This window comes from Amblyraja radiata, chromosome 34 (genome assembly GCF_010909765.2).
Source record: "Amblyraja radiata isolate CabotCenter1 chromosome 34, sAmbRad1.1.pri, whole genome shotgun sequence".
Taxonomy (NCBI): Eukaryota; Metazoa; Chordata; class Chondrichthyes; order Rajiformes; family Rajidae; genus Amblyraja; species Amblyraja radiata.
In genome coordinates, this window is record NC_045989.1 from 13,453,981 (window position 1) to 13,468,933 (window position 14,953).

Below are 14,953 nucleotides of genomic sequence, written 5' to 3' on the forward strand. Positions count from 1 at the left end.
GCCCCTGAGTAGCCCATTATCTTTCAAATGTGAGTTAATCATATCCTAGAGCTTCCCTACCACTGACATGAGGCTCATCATCAAATCATTTCCTGGATTATTTCTATTTCCCTTCTTAAGTGACCATAATATGGTTGAGTTCTTCATTAAGATGGAGAGTGACATTGTTAATTCAGAAACAAGGGTCCTGAACTTAAAGAAAGGTAACTTTGAAGGTATGAGACGTGAATTGGTCAAGATAGACTGGCAATTGATTCTTAAAGGGTTGACGATGGATATGCAATGGAAGGCATTTAAAGACTGCATGGATGAGCTACAACAATTGTTCATCCCAGTTTGGCAAAAGAATAAATCAGGGAAGGTAGTGCATCCGTGGATAAGGGAAATCAGGGATAGTATCAAAACAAAAGATGAAGCATACAAATTAGCCAGAAAAAGCAGCCAACCAGAGGACTGGGAGAAATTCAGAGTCCAGCAGAGGAGGACAAAAGGCTTAATTAAGAAAGGGAAAATAGATTATGAAAGAAAACTGGCAGGGAACATAAAAACTGACTGCAAAAGTTTTTATAGATATGTGAAGAGAAAACGATGAGTTAAAACAAATGTAGGTCCCTTGCAGTCAGAAACAGGTGAATTGATCATGGGGAACAAGGACATGGCAGACCAATTGAATAACTACTTTGGTTCTGTCTTCACTAAGGAAGACATAAATAATCTGCCGGAAATAGCAGGGGACCGGGGGTCAAATGAGATGGAGGAACTGAGTGAAATCCAGGTTAGCCAGGAAGTGGTGTTAGGTAAATTGAATGGATTAAAGGCCGATAAATCCCCAGGGCCAGATAGGCTGCATCCCAGAGTACTTAAGGAAGTAGCCCCAGAAATAGTGGATGCATTAGTGATAATTTTTCAAAACTCTTTAGATTCTGGAGTAGTTCCTGAGGATTGGAGGGTAGCTAAAGTAACCCCACTTTTTAAAAAGGGAGGGAGAGAGAAAATGGGCAATTACAGACCAGTTAGTCTAACATCGGTAGTGGGGAAACTGCTAGAATCAGTTATTAAAGATGGGATAGCAGCACATTTGGAAAGTGGTGAAATCATTGGACAAAGTCAGCATGGATTTATGAAAGGTAAATCGTGTCTGACGAATCTTATAGAATTTTTCGAGGATGTAACTAGTAGAGTGGATAAGGGAGAACCAGTGGATGTGTTATATCTGGACTTTCAGAAGGCTTTCGACAAGGTCCCACATAAGAGATTAGGATACAAACTTAAAGCACACGGTATTGGGGGTTCAGTATTGATGTGGATAGAGAACTGGCTCGCAGACAGGAAGCAAAGAGGAGGAGTAAACGGGTCCTTGTCACAATGGCAGGCAGTGACTAGTGGGGTACTGCAAGGCTCAGTGCTGGGACCCCAGCTATTTACAATATATATTAATGATTTGGACGAGGGAATTGAATGCAACATCTCCAAGTTTGCGGATGACACAAAGCTGGGGAGCAGTGTTAGCTGTGAGGAGGATGCTAGGAGGCTGCAAGGTGACTTGGATAGGCTGGGTGAGTGGGCAAATGCATGGCAGATGCAGTATGTGAGGTTATCCACTTTGGCGGCAAAAACAGGAAAGTAGACTATTATCTGAATGGTGGCCGATTAGGAAAAGGGGAGATGCAACGAGACCTGGGTGTCATGGTACACCAGTCATTAAAAGTAGGCATGTAGGTGCAGCAGGCAGTGAAGAAAGCGAATGGTATGTTAGCATTCATAGCAAAAGGATTTGAGTATAGGAGCAGGGAGGTTCTACTGCACTTGTACAGGGTCTTGGTGAGACCACACCTGGAGTATTGCGTACAGTTTTGGTCTCCTAATCTGAGGAAAGACATTCTTCCCATAGAGGGAGTACAAAGGTTCACCAGACTGATTCCTGGGATGTCAGGACTTTCATATGAAGAAAGACTGGATAGACTCGGCTTGTACTCGCTAGAATTTAGAAGATTGAGGGGGGAATCTTATAGAAACTTACAAAATTCTTAAGGGGTTGGACAGGCTAGATGCAGGAAGATTGTTCCCGATGTTGGGGAAGTCCAGAACAAGGGGTCACAGTTTAAGGATAAGGGGGAAATCTTTTAGGACCGAGATGAGGAAAACATTTTTCACACAGAGAGTGGTGAATCTCTGGAATTCTCTGCCACAGAAGGTAGTTGAGGCCAGTTCATTGGCTATATTTAAGAGGGAGTTAGATGTGGCCCTTGTGACTAAAGGGATCAGGGGGTATGGAGAGAAGGGAGGTACAGGATACTGAGTTGGATGATCAGCCATGATCATATTGAATGGCGGTGCAGGCTCGAAAGGCCGAATGGCCTACTCCTGCACCTATTTTCTATGTTACTATGTTAAACGGGTCAACAATTGCTGTTCTCAGTTCACCAAGACCTCCTTGTGGCGAGAGAAGATAGAATTCTTCATCATGGCTCTGAAATCTCCTTGCTTGCCTCTCTCAATAACCTCGGATAGTCATGGGACTCCATCCTCAACAGCACTGTGAGACCACCTTCAGCAGAAGGATTGTAGCAGGAGAAGGCAGCTGCTCCCATTCCCTCAAGGGCAATTCGGGATGGGCAAGAAATGCTGGTCTTGCCAGCAACACCCAGATCATGAAAAATAAGTGAATGCAAAAAGGAATCTTAGAAAGTATCCAGTAATTGAAAAGTCACATTTGAGCAGTTGAAGAGCATAATGTGAATCAAGAAGTTGACAGACCAGGAGACTACATAGTACATTGTTTAGTCCAAAACATAGCAAATATCAAAGCCAAGAGATCTTGACCAGTGGAAAAAGAGAACAAATATAGTGGATGATCTTCAACTCAGGAACCATTTTGATTTACAAAAATCACAACTGAAACATATATATTCTAATTTAAAAGACTATTCATGTGGTACCTATTAAACATTATTTTAATATTAAAGGCATGGTGGGTATTTCCATCACAAGTGAGTGGGGAGATCCAGTTGACATTACAAGCCAGAAGGATATTGAGGCTGCTGAGCGATACATCCAATTTAATCTTGGCTGGTTTGCCAACCCTATTTTCAATGGCGACTACCCTCAAGTTATGAAAGACTGTATTGGTAAGTATAAAATAATAGGATGGAATAAAGTGAGTGCACACTCCACACACAGATGCATACACACACAAAGCCTATATAGCAACTTAACCTGACACAACAAAAACTAAAAACAGAGAGCAAATGAATCTGTTTAGACACATATAATCCTGATTTTCCAATGGATTATTTAGCGGTCTAAAATGCAACCAGGCAAATGTTACAGAATGTATTTTGTTTTCTTAATATAATTTAAAATGGCACCAATTTTGCAGTTCTTTAATTTCCCTTGTTCACTGCTGCTTTCAGTAGGCCAGGTGGGAAAATGTGACCCCAGAAGTACCGCAGTATGGATGTAAATGCCATCCAATTTAAGCCTGGATTTATATTAGGCAGGCAAAGGCAGAGATTCATTATATCATAATGACATGCATGAACAGTGATGGCAACTCATGATGTCACAGCACCTGGGACAGCATCAGTTAAAGAATTTTAAACAGGAAGCGAAAAATTCCAAAAGTGGTAGATAGAAGGGATTCACAGACGCATTGCCTGGGAAAGATACATTGTCCTATATGGCATCAGAAATGCATGTATAAATTATTTTCATGTTATATATTCAACAGGGTGCCAACAGAACAGTTTTACTTCTTGTCCACTATCTACTCTGCTGGTCAGAATTATTTCCAGCAACCTATATTGCATTCATTCCTACTCTTTCCATTTAATAAAATGTGAAAGATTTTTATTGAATCCGAGCAATGTAAAACTATTTTTATGAAGACAATGCAATTCAATGTCATGACAGATAAAATCCAGGACAAAATGGGGCCAGTTCAAGACTTGGGCAAATTTAGCATTGGAGACAATGGTAGTGTTCAGAACATCTAATCTTTGAACTAATTCTAAATAACCATGGTGTTTACTCAATCAACAGGGAGAAAAAGTTCACAGCAAGGCCTGGGCAACTCAAGACTACCTGCCTTCACTCCACAGGAGAAACACTTCATCAAAGGCACGGCAGACTTTTTTGGACTGGGTCACTTCACGACCCGTTACATCACCCACAAGAATTACCATTACAGCAAGGGACCAAATTATCACACTGATCGTGATTTAGTGGAACTCGTCGACCCACAGTGGCCAGACCCAGGATCTGAATGGCTTTACTCAGTACCCTGGGGTTTCAGAAGGATCCTGAATTTTATTAAGGTATTTACTACAAATCGGTGACGCGTAATTCAATTTCTCATTTTGAAGTAATGACAAATGATTTACATTTATTTATTTAATGATCCCATGACTTGTAAACATACTATAGGCCAAAGTCCTCCTTTCTCAAACCCGCCATCAGTTTGTGCACAGAAAGTCCAACAAACAGCAATCTGATGATAACTACACCATCTACTCTTTTACTGAGGGTTAACATTTGGCCAGGACTCAGAGAGAACACCTTCTGCCCAAGAGAATCAGATAGCATCTTGGTTTTACGTCTCATCTCAGTACTCTACTTGAATGGTCTTCAAACTCTATAGTGGGAGTTGAATGTGCAATCAGTCGACTGATCCAAAGACAAGTCCGAAAATGTTTTGCAGTGTTAACCTCAAGCCACAAGTATTCAACCTTCACCCACTAGGTAGTGTTCTATGTGGGCCAAGTGTAACATCAAAAACCTGAAAACATAATCGACCAGTGTGGTTCTGAGGCGGTGTGACATCAGAACAGATCTGGTATTTGGTTGAGACACAAGAGCCCATCTCCAGGAAGAAATAAGAAACCCCATTGCAATACTTCAAAAATAGTGTTCTCTCAGTTTTCAGGTCTATATTTATCTCTCAACCAATTTAACTCTTCCTCAGATTGCTGGTAGTGGGATCATAGAACACACAAATGGACTGTTTTCTGCATCATGACAGAAAACATTTAATTAGCTGTATTTGAGTTATTAAATATGCTACATAAATGTGTTCTTTCTTTATAAACACTCATATCCTTACACCTACATTCAGTAGGCCGTTATTTGTTCAGCACTGTATAACTTTACTCTGAATTAATACTGCTGCCCTGCTAAGCCAGCGTGAGCACTCACCAAAGACGTTATTAACTCTGATCTGTTCCTTGGCACCAGTTTGCTAACTACGCTTTGCAGCCTCCAGTTTGCATTGTCGATCCATGGTGCATTAGACCACCTTCAGAGAAAGGCTCATTAAATGTTAGGAGCTCAGATATGATGGAAACTTCCTGCAAAGTGCAACACCAGTAAATACTTCCCTTCACCGGGCACAAAGATAAAACAAATCTAACAATGAAAGAATATAACAAGCTCTATCTCAGATTCCTATCCTGGGAGGAAAGGTGTGAAGACATTAAAAAGAACCATGAAAAGATTGATGAGAATATTTCAAGGAGTGAGGCTCTATGAATTCAAGGAAAGATTGGAGAAATTGCAACTGTCCCTTTCCAGCTGAAAAGATTAAAGTATATAAAATGATGACGGGTCAGGACAGAGTTGATAGTGGGAGGATGTATCCCTGTTGAAGAGCCCTGGGAAATAGAGGTTATGGGCATAAAATAAGAGAGAAGGCACAAGAGGATTTTTTTTTGTACATAGCGTGGTTGGAATCTGTAGTGCATTATCTGTAGATGTGGTCAAGGCAGGTCCATATCGTCTTCGGTACTGCATATTTATGGTAAGGAATAATTTGCAAGGTTAGAGAAAAGAGGTGGAATAGGAAGAGGTGGATAAGGAATTAGTGAGCTGTATATATGAATGGCAAACAAAAAAGCACAATTTCTGAACTATTTTATTCCCTTAATATAACAGTTGGGTTCATGCTGCATTCTGGAAGTACGAGAACAAATGCACCATTAGTTTGGAAAATCTTCTTAAAAAATAAGTTTCACCACCTCATCCCGTTGCCCAGGAAGATGGTGGTCAGCTATCCCTGTGCCACTCTAGTCCTAGTGGTGGAGGTATTCCCTCAGTACTTTAGGTAGGCGGCAGTTCCTTCATTTTAACATTCTCAAAGATAATAAAAGAATAGCAACGGGTCCAAGATGGAGGGAAAGTTAGATTCCATCCACCAGACGGAAGTGTTCGATTTTAAAACAGAAATGGTGTTGAACTCAACCAATCAAGCTGCATCTATGGAAAGAGTAACCAGTTAATACTTCAGGTTGAAGACCCTTCATAACCAAAACATTAACTGGTTTCTCACTTCACAGATGCTTCTTAACTGGCTGAATTCTTCCAGCATTGCCACTTTTGTTCCAAGATCTTTTGGGTTGTCAAGATCACAAGATTGGGACGTGGTGCTGAAGAAGCTTCATCCATCTGCCACTGTGACAACCGTGGACAATCTATCCACACTTGTACCGGGATTATAACACAGACTCAGAAGCAGGCTTCTAACTGAAGCTTTGGAAAATGAACACCATACCCAGCATCATTTTTAAATCACATAGTTTAGAAAATATGGTTTTATTAAAAGAAGCAGAACAAACAACATGAAATACATAAACAGCAAAAATAACAGAAAATTCCAGGGAGACATTTCAGACATTTAATTGTGTTATCATAGATTTGAGGTGAAGGGTATGTGTAAGCTCCTGCGATAAGTGCATCTGGAAAAAAAAAAAAAAAGGTTGGTCTCATAAATTGCATATTATTTGGAAAAACTGACTTTTTGTGATTCCTCACTCTAATTACGATCCAAAGGTGCTGAACAAACAAATTGCTTTCCAGTCATAAATACCATACATAGTTGTGGGAATTTGCACACAGTAACTTCATTTGTTCAGAAATCTCTAGCTCTTTGTACAAAAAAAAAATCACCACACGCATTTAAAACAATACACAATGTAATAGTTCACTCCAGCAGAATTGGCTTATTTACAATTGGTCAACAATGCAAGACATGTTCGGCTTTCTGTCAAGCCTGGCTTTAAAATAAAATAAAGAGTCAGTCTGGATGAGTTCGACTAACAATAAATTTGAAATTTGGGAATGAAATTTTTGATTTGCAACACTTTTGTTTTCTGATTTGTTTCAGAGTCGATATGGTAACCCTAGGATCTATGTGACAGAAAATGGAGTGTCGGAGAAATGGCAGTGTACTGAGTTGTGTGATAAGTGGCGAATACAGTACATGAATAATTATGTTAATGAGATTCTTAAAGGTAGGTCTTCATTATCTAAATAAGGCATTTTCCATGATAATACATTAACATGAATTAATTGCGATTATTATTCCCCCATGGGAGTAAACAAAAATTAGAAGACTGAAATTTTGTAGTCTGCTGAAGGTTAGTAGGGACGTTGTTGCAGCAATTAGTACATCACACCTTCAGTAGCCTGGATCCAATCCTGATCTCGGGTACTGTTCGCATGGCGATTGCATATTCCTGCAGCCTCAAAGTGTGTTAATTACAGAAATCATCTAACATTTTGGTACTAGTGCCTCCATATATCTTGCATATTTGGATGTTGTTATGAAAATTTAGTTGCAAAAAATTGTTTAAATTATACAGATTCTAAATAAGTTGAGGAACATAAGAATTAGTAGTAGTCCATTCAACCTTTCTGAATTTGCTTCACCATTCATCATAATCTTAGCTGATCTCCCTCAGCATAGTTTTCCTGCACTATCTCCTTATCCCTCAACTCCCTTTGTATCCAGAAATCTATTAAACTCCTCAGCAAGTGGAACTAACCTGCATACAGCTGTCAAGGCCGACAGGTATTTTATCAAAGCTTCAATGAGATCACCTCTCATTCTTGCGACAATACAGACCCAGACCACTAAAGCTCTATTCTTACGGCAAATTTGCCATGACAGTGGAGAGGCAGGTGGTAGCAGTGTTTGCTCTACATCGTTCAACAAAATCAAACAAAATCAAACAAAATCCACCATGCAGCAGCTGGAGTAAAAAACGATGAGACAGAGTAAGAGAACGAGGGTGAGCATGATGGAAGGCAGCGAGAGAAAAAGGAACATAAGAGTGAAGATGGAGAAGACAGTCAGGGAGAGAAAGCAGGGGAGAGAACTGGTTTGATTACGATAGGCAGAGAGAGATGATACAAAGATAGGAGAAATGACTACTTTATCTCTTATCAATAAATAAACATCTGCTTATATTTTTAGATGCTGCAATTGAGAACAATCAATCCTGATAGCCTTTTTGAGAAAAATATGATTTGTAGTTATTTTGGTATCATCCAACCAAAGCAAACAAAATTCACAGTGGTTGGGACCTAAACCTTTTTTTCTGACTGAAACATTGTTATGTATGTATTATCTGAATTTTTCTTCGTGCAAATGCTCATGAGATCATGATGAGTTTCCAGCATTTCCTGATGCTATATCAAATCGTTGTGTTTATAATCACATGTGGTTTTGAAACATTGCAGCTGTGAAAGATGGTGCTCAAGTGAAGGGTTACACATCCTGGTCACTGCTGGATAATTTTGAATGGGATGAAGGGTATTCAGAAAGATTTGGCCTTTACTACATTGATTTTAAAACCAAACACAAGAGAAGGTATCCCAAGGCTTCAGTTCAATATTACAGGAAGATGATCAGCTCTAATGGATTTCCCAACCAGAGAGAAGTGAGTACCACAGTTTATTTAATTAACAACAATAATACTCACTTTCAGTGATTACTCGACCAAGTGAGACCCATCGAGCCCCGTTCCACCAACGCAATATTCCACCACTCACCCGTTCCCGTTGTGACGCCAGGGATCCCCGTTGTGACGTGAGTCATGGCAACCCTCCCCCAACTTCACCTCCCATCCCTCTTTCTACACCTATCCTCCTCCATTCCCCCTCATCCCTCACCTCTCCCTCCCTCTCCTTTCCCCTACCTTCACTCCCTCCCTCCATAACTTCTCTCCCCTCCGTACCCCACTCCTCACCTCCCCCCTATCCCACACCCCCACTCTCCCTCCCGACCTCCCCCACTGGCCACCTCCCATGTTTTGTTTACCATAACATTGTTTTTCCTCCCCACGGCAGCAGAATGTTGGTTTTTATCCAAATGATGGTGATTAAACAAACTTTCCACTTTTCTTTGGGTAGATTGAAAACTGGCTGCGTAAGGCCGCTGAGACATGCTCAACCACCAATGCACTGCTTGCTGCAGGTAGGTGAACATCGTCACAAAGGCATTTAGAAGCACATTTAGGAGCAAGGCAACAAAGCCCATCAATATCTGCTCTAGCCAGAGCACAAATGTAGTAATTATACCATTGTCTTTTTCTGGGCTGCCTAGTTGATGAAATTTCACCTTATGGGACACAAAGGTCCCTCTGCCTCTTTGCAGAACACAAAGAAGTGATGTAATTATTTATATAACTCAAGTAATCACCCTCCCACTCCCCATTCGACAAAGAACAGTTGTGTTTATCAAAATATGGCAGTGTTATTCAGTAACAGTGCCCATCCATTCTATTTGATTAGCATCAGACAGTGGCAGCTCACTATTATTGCCTGCTGTAAATACCTTGGAATATGCATTAGCCAGAGTAAATTATGAGTCAAACAGCACAGAAATGGGGTCATCTGACCACATCTCCAGCATTAGGGCCACACCTTCCATGCCATGCCTTTTTAACTGTCTGTCTAAATGCCTCTTAAAGTGAATGTATCCGATTACACCGCCCCTCCTCTGGCAGGGCGTTCCATATATCAATCACTCTGTGGAATAAAAAAACTTTCCACTACGGTCCTCTTTAAATCTCTTACCTCTTAACTGAAACCTATGCCCTTGTTTTTGATAGGAAGTGCAGTGTAGGTTCATCAGGTTAATTCCCGGGATGGCAGGACTAACATATGATGAAAGAATGGATCGACTGGGCTTGTATTCACTGGAATTTAGAAGGATGCGAGGGGATGTTATAGAAACAAATACAATTCTTAAGGGATTGGACATGCCAGATGCAGCAAAAATGTTCCTGATGTTGGGGATGTCCAGAACCAGGGGTCGTTGTTTAAGAATAAGGGGTAGGCCATTTAGGACTGAGATGAGGAAGAACTTTCAGCCAGAGAGTTGTCAATCTGTAGAATTCTCTGCCACAGAAGACAGTGGGGGCCAATTCACTGAATGTTTTCAAGAGAGTTAGATATAGCGCTTTGGGCTAATGGAATCAAGGTATATGGGGAGAAAGCAGGAACGGGGTACCGATTTTGGATGATCACAATGAATGGCAGTGCTGGCTCGATGGGCCGTATGGCCTACTCCTGCACCTTATTTCTATGTTTCTATGATACACCTACCATAGGAAAAACAGTTTTGCGCTACCTACCCTGCTACGCTTCTTCTATTTTTATATATTTATTTCGAGTTGACCCACAGCCTCCTGTGCTCCAGGGAAAATGGGCCCAGCCTATCCAATCTCTCCCCATAGCTAGAATCCTATAATCGGGCAACATTGTGGTGAATCTCCTCTGCACTCTCTCCAGTACAATCCCATCCACAGCATCACATACGGTGTTTTCTAACCATCCCATAAAAGGTTACATTAAGCTAAACTAAAGGACAATTTTACAAGTTAAAAGCTGAAAATACTTGGAAATACACACACAGTCAAGCATCATCTGTGTGAAGAGAAATAGTAAATTATTCAGGTCTGAGATTTTTTGTTAGAATGGGGGGGGATGAGAAAAAATAAGTACATTTTCTGGAGCAGAGAGGGTGGGCGAAGAATGGGTAGAACAAAGGGAATATCTCCTTGCACCAAATGGGTCAATGTGGCAGCCAGAAACAAATTATGGTTTGGGCTGTAGGATATGGCCAGTTGACCAGGCTCTATTAATGGAGAGAGTAAATAATGAGTCAAAGATCACAGTTGGATGAATGCAGAAACTGCTAGTTTTGAAAGACAGAAGGAAAGACCAAGTTACCCAAATTTGGAGATGTTAATTTTGAGTCTAGAAGTTTGCAACATGCCCAGAAGATGAGTAACACTCAGAAAAATCATAGTGGGAGTAGAGTGGAGAATAAAATGGTGAGTAAAAGGAAGCTCAGGGTCACTGCGTGCAATAGTTTAGAAAGCAATCGTCTAGTCTTCTCTTGGGTTCTCCAGTGCTAAAGAGAATACATTGTGAACACGAAATGCAGAACACCAGATTGTAAACTCAAGTGAATTGACAGGAAATGGTTGGGCAGACTGATGGGGCTGAAGGCTGATAAATTCCCAGGGCCTAATGGTCTGCATCCGAGGGTACTTAAGGAAGTGGCTCTAGAAATCGTGGATGCATTGTTGATCATTGTCCAATGTTCTATAGATTCAGGTTCAGTTCCTGTGGATTGGAAGGTAGCTAATGTTATCCCACTTTTTAAGAAAGGCGGGAGAGAGAAAACAGGGAATTATAGACCAGTTAGCCTGACATCGGTGGTGGGGAAGATGCTGGAGTCAATTATATGAAATAGCGACACATTTGGATAGCAAAAGCAGGATCGGGTCGAGTCAGCATGGATTTACAAAGGGGAAATCATGCTTGACTAATCTTCTGGAATTCTTTTGAGGATGTAACTAGGAAAATGGATAAGGGCGAGCCAGTGGATGTAGTGTACCTGGACTTTCAGAAAGCATTTGATAAGGACCCACATATGAGATTAGTGAGCAAAATTAGAGCACATCTTAAACCCATGTCCTCTGGTTCTTGATTCCCCTGCTCTAGGCAAGAGACTCTGTGTGTGTGTGTGTGTACCTGAGCTATTCCTCTCATGATTTTATACACCTCTACAAGATCACCCCTCATCCTCCTGTGCTCCAAGGAATAGTCCCAGCCTGCTCAACCTCTCCCTATAGCTCAGACAAGTCCTGGCAACATCCTCGTCAATCTTCGCTATACCCGTTCCAACATAACATCTTTCATTTAACAGATCTGAACACAGTACTCAAAATGTTGCCTCACCAGTGTCTTATAATAACTGCAACATGACCTCCCAACTTCTATATTCAATATACTGACAAATGAAACCTATAAACAAATTGCAGACACTTGCCGTCACGGCACTTTTTCCTGGATATGGTCAAAGGCAGAAGAGCGCCAAGAAGTTATGGTTTGATACATCATATGTTATTGTTACATGTTATTTTGGATGTTAACAATGGCATCAGAAAGATTCATAACCATTTTGGGGGGGGGAAAACACAGCAATTAATTCAGTGCAAACCCTCCCAATTATAAAATATTGCGACGGTTACACAAAAAATTATTATCTGCATAATAACCTTGAAATATAGATTACGTGGACAGGGAAACAGAAGCATGGCAAAGCTTGATTTACTCACAGGTTATGAATGACTACATGAGCTGACTTGAATGATCAAAAATAAGGTTTGTACTGGGCAACAGAATGGTTGGGTAACCGTGAATGAGCAAAATGGCTACCTTGGTCAAGTAGATGTTCCCGTACCTTCACAAATTGACTGTATTACGAAATTGTCACCACTTTCTCTACTCCAGTCAACAAAATGTTTCATAGTCCTATACAAATTATCAGCAGTGAATTAACTATTGCTTTGACTTCAAACTCCAAACAAAGCATAAACCAAACTATAATATTGAAACAATCCACTATCTAGATGGAAAGATTTAATTTGCAGCTACATCAGACCATTCCTCTATTTGCAAAATGAAGATAGCCCATTCACAAAAGGAACATATGCCATTTCATTAAAAATTCAGAGAATAAATTAAATTTGTTACAACAGACATCATCAACCAATTAGAAATGGAACTATTTAAGTTACTCACTTCCCAGCTGTCTGTAGCCTTTTTCATTTTGGTTTACAGTTACTTTATAATCAGTTCACATTAGGACAGGCAAGGCCATTGTTTTTTTTTCACCTTAAAGGGACCATAAAATCTAATGCACACATCACAATAGGCAGCAACCTCTACCTGCCTTTTAAGAACGTTAATTTTAAGATAAAGATTTCTGGGGTTCAAAATAAATTTTCCCCCTACATAAAAGCATTTTTGTTAAAAAATACTCATGTTTTGAAATTCTAATTATTCCATTAATAATATACTGGCTTATGTTTTACAACTGCATTCTTCTGATTCCATTACACTTTACTTGAAATAAACATGACAATACATACATCAATAATTAATATTTTGAAAAATAAATTCTACTAATCCTAACACTATTAAACACACACACCACAGAACATGTTGCACCACTCAAGGTTATATTCTCCATACATTTACTAATTTCCACAAACACTCGGTTGACCTATGCACCATTTTTTATAGTACTTTTAAAGTGACACTGACATCACTATATTTAAAATTGCAGGAAGGTAGGTATAGGAGGTCCACTAATGGGCTAATGGGTTCTTTTCTGTTTGCCCTTTTCAGCTGGAAGAACAGACGGAACAAATGAGAAGCAGGCACATTTGCCAACAGTTTGGCCAGTGCATGATGAAGTTTAGGTATTAAGGGCTTGATGTCATTTTTTCAGTGCCAAGATCAAGTCTTGAAAGCAACAAAGAAAGATGTGCACATTAGCCTTTTAGGTTACAAATCATGGCTAAAATAGGTTGAGATTACTTTGTCCTTTCGTATTTACAATTTCTCTAAAATAATCACATTGAGTAATTATTTTGAAAAGTTGTGCATTTTGATTTTAATGCTTTCCCATTTAAAATATTATATTGTTTTAAACTAAAATGATTTGTTTTCTGCTAGTTGAGTTGTTTGGTTTATAAAATCACAATATCAGACAGCTTTCAAATTCTTGGGCTGCTGGATTATAACAGCAGGAGCCAGTTGGCCCATTTTATCTGTGCCACCTCTCAAAGCAAACCCATTCTTCCCCAAAAAACGTATTTCCCTGCTTCATATTTTCTCTCACAGGTCCATTATCATCCGCCCTTCCCCTCCCCCTAATTCCCTCTGTTTCTCTTAAATCTACACAAGAGAAATTTAAAGGAGCCAATTAACCTACTGGTATGTCTTTGGGATGTAACATGCAAACTCCATACAGACAACACCAGACTCAGTACCACAAAAGCACCACCTGCAAAGTGAAAAAAGCTGAAAAACTTGCTGGGTAGAGTCGGAAAAGCAAATCTACAGGTGGCAAAAGCTAGAATAAAGTTTTCAGAAAGAGCTATATATTGTACAAACAGTGAAGCCGACCAGATTTACTTCCAAGCCCTAAAAACTTCAATAAACACATACAAAATGAATAAATATGATGGACAGAGAATTACGTGAGGTTGTATAGATTCTGGTTGGAGATGCAGGGGAGGAGAAAAGTAAACCCACAAGACAGACAAGGAGGGTGCCATTAGAATATTAAAATGTCCATGATAGAAAGACTTGGGGTTGTTGTTCTTGATGAAGCAACAGAGCCAATAGACCTGGCAGAGAGCACCCATGTTATGAGCATTCAGTTATCATAAATCGGCCCTTACAAAATTCTCAAGTCATTATCCAAAAATTTGACATTTGGAATATAAATTACAGAATTTGTAAAAAGTAAATAAACAAAATTACTTTTTTTCACCTTGCAATTCTTGACTTGTTTACAGATGACTCGGATTCACTTTATGGAAAATTTAACACGGGCCATTTTCTAGGAACACAACTGCCCCGTAATCTGGGAGTTGCTTTTTTTAAAGAAAGAACAGATGGTGGCTATGAGCTGGGTCCTGGTGCCCATGACAGCAGGATATAAACAAGCTCAATGGGGAGCAATTGAATAAGCATGTATGGGTCTTGAAAAGGGGAACAAGGATTAGACAAGGACAAAAAAACAGAAAATAGGCAATGAAGACATGTGAGAGTAGCTGACCTCTTTTAATGATTGACTCAAAGATATTTG

At 39.9% G+C, this 14,953-nt stretch overlaps 2 protein-coding genes across 3 annotated transcripts in view; one reads left to right on the plus strand and one right to left on the minus strand.

Annotated features, from left to right (window-relative positions):
- lctl (lactase like) overlaps positions 1-14,953 on the plus strand; it is a 30,356-nt gene that overhangs the window by 13,154 nt on the left and 2,249 nt on the right. The window contains exons 9-14 of one of the 2 annotated variants that reach the window (XM_033050647.1): positions 2,967-3,128; positions 4,042-4,316; positions 7,157-7,283; positions 8,515-8,714; positions 9,187-9,250; positions 13,483-13,556. In XM_033050647.1, the coding sequence (XP_032906538.1) occupies positions 2,967-3,128; positions 4,042-4,316; positions 7,157-7,283; positions 8,515-8,714; positions 9,187-9,250; positions 13,483-13,556 (902 nt within the window). The remainder of the gene's footprint in view (positions 1-2,966; positions 3,129-4,041; positions 4,317-7,156; positions 7,284-8,514; positions 8,715-9,186; positions 9,251-13,482; positions 13,557-14,953) is intronic. The other variant, XM_033050646.1, reaches the window with a different exon arrangement.
- Positions 6,568-14,953, minus strand: part of zwilch (zwilch kinetochore protein) — a 54,426-nt gene continuing 46,040 nt past the window's right edge. The window contains exon 19 of the mRNA XM_033050645.1: positions 6,568-6,728. The gene's annotated coding sequence lies outside the window, so the exon portion shown is untranslated. The remainder of the gene's footprint in view (positions 6,729-14,953) is intronic.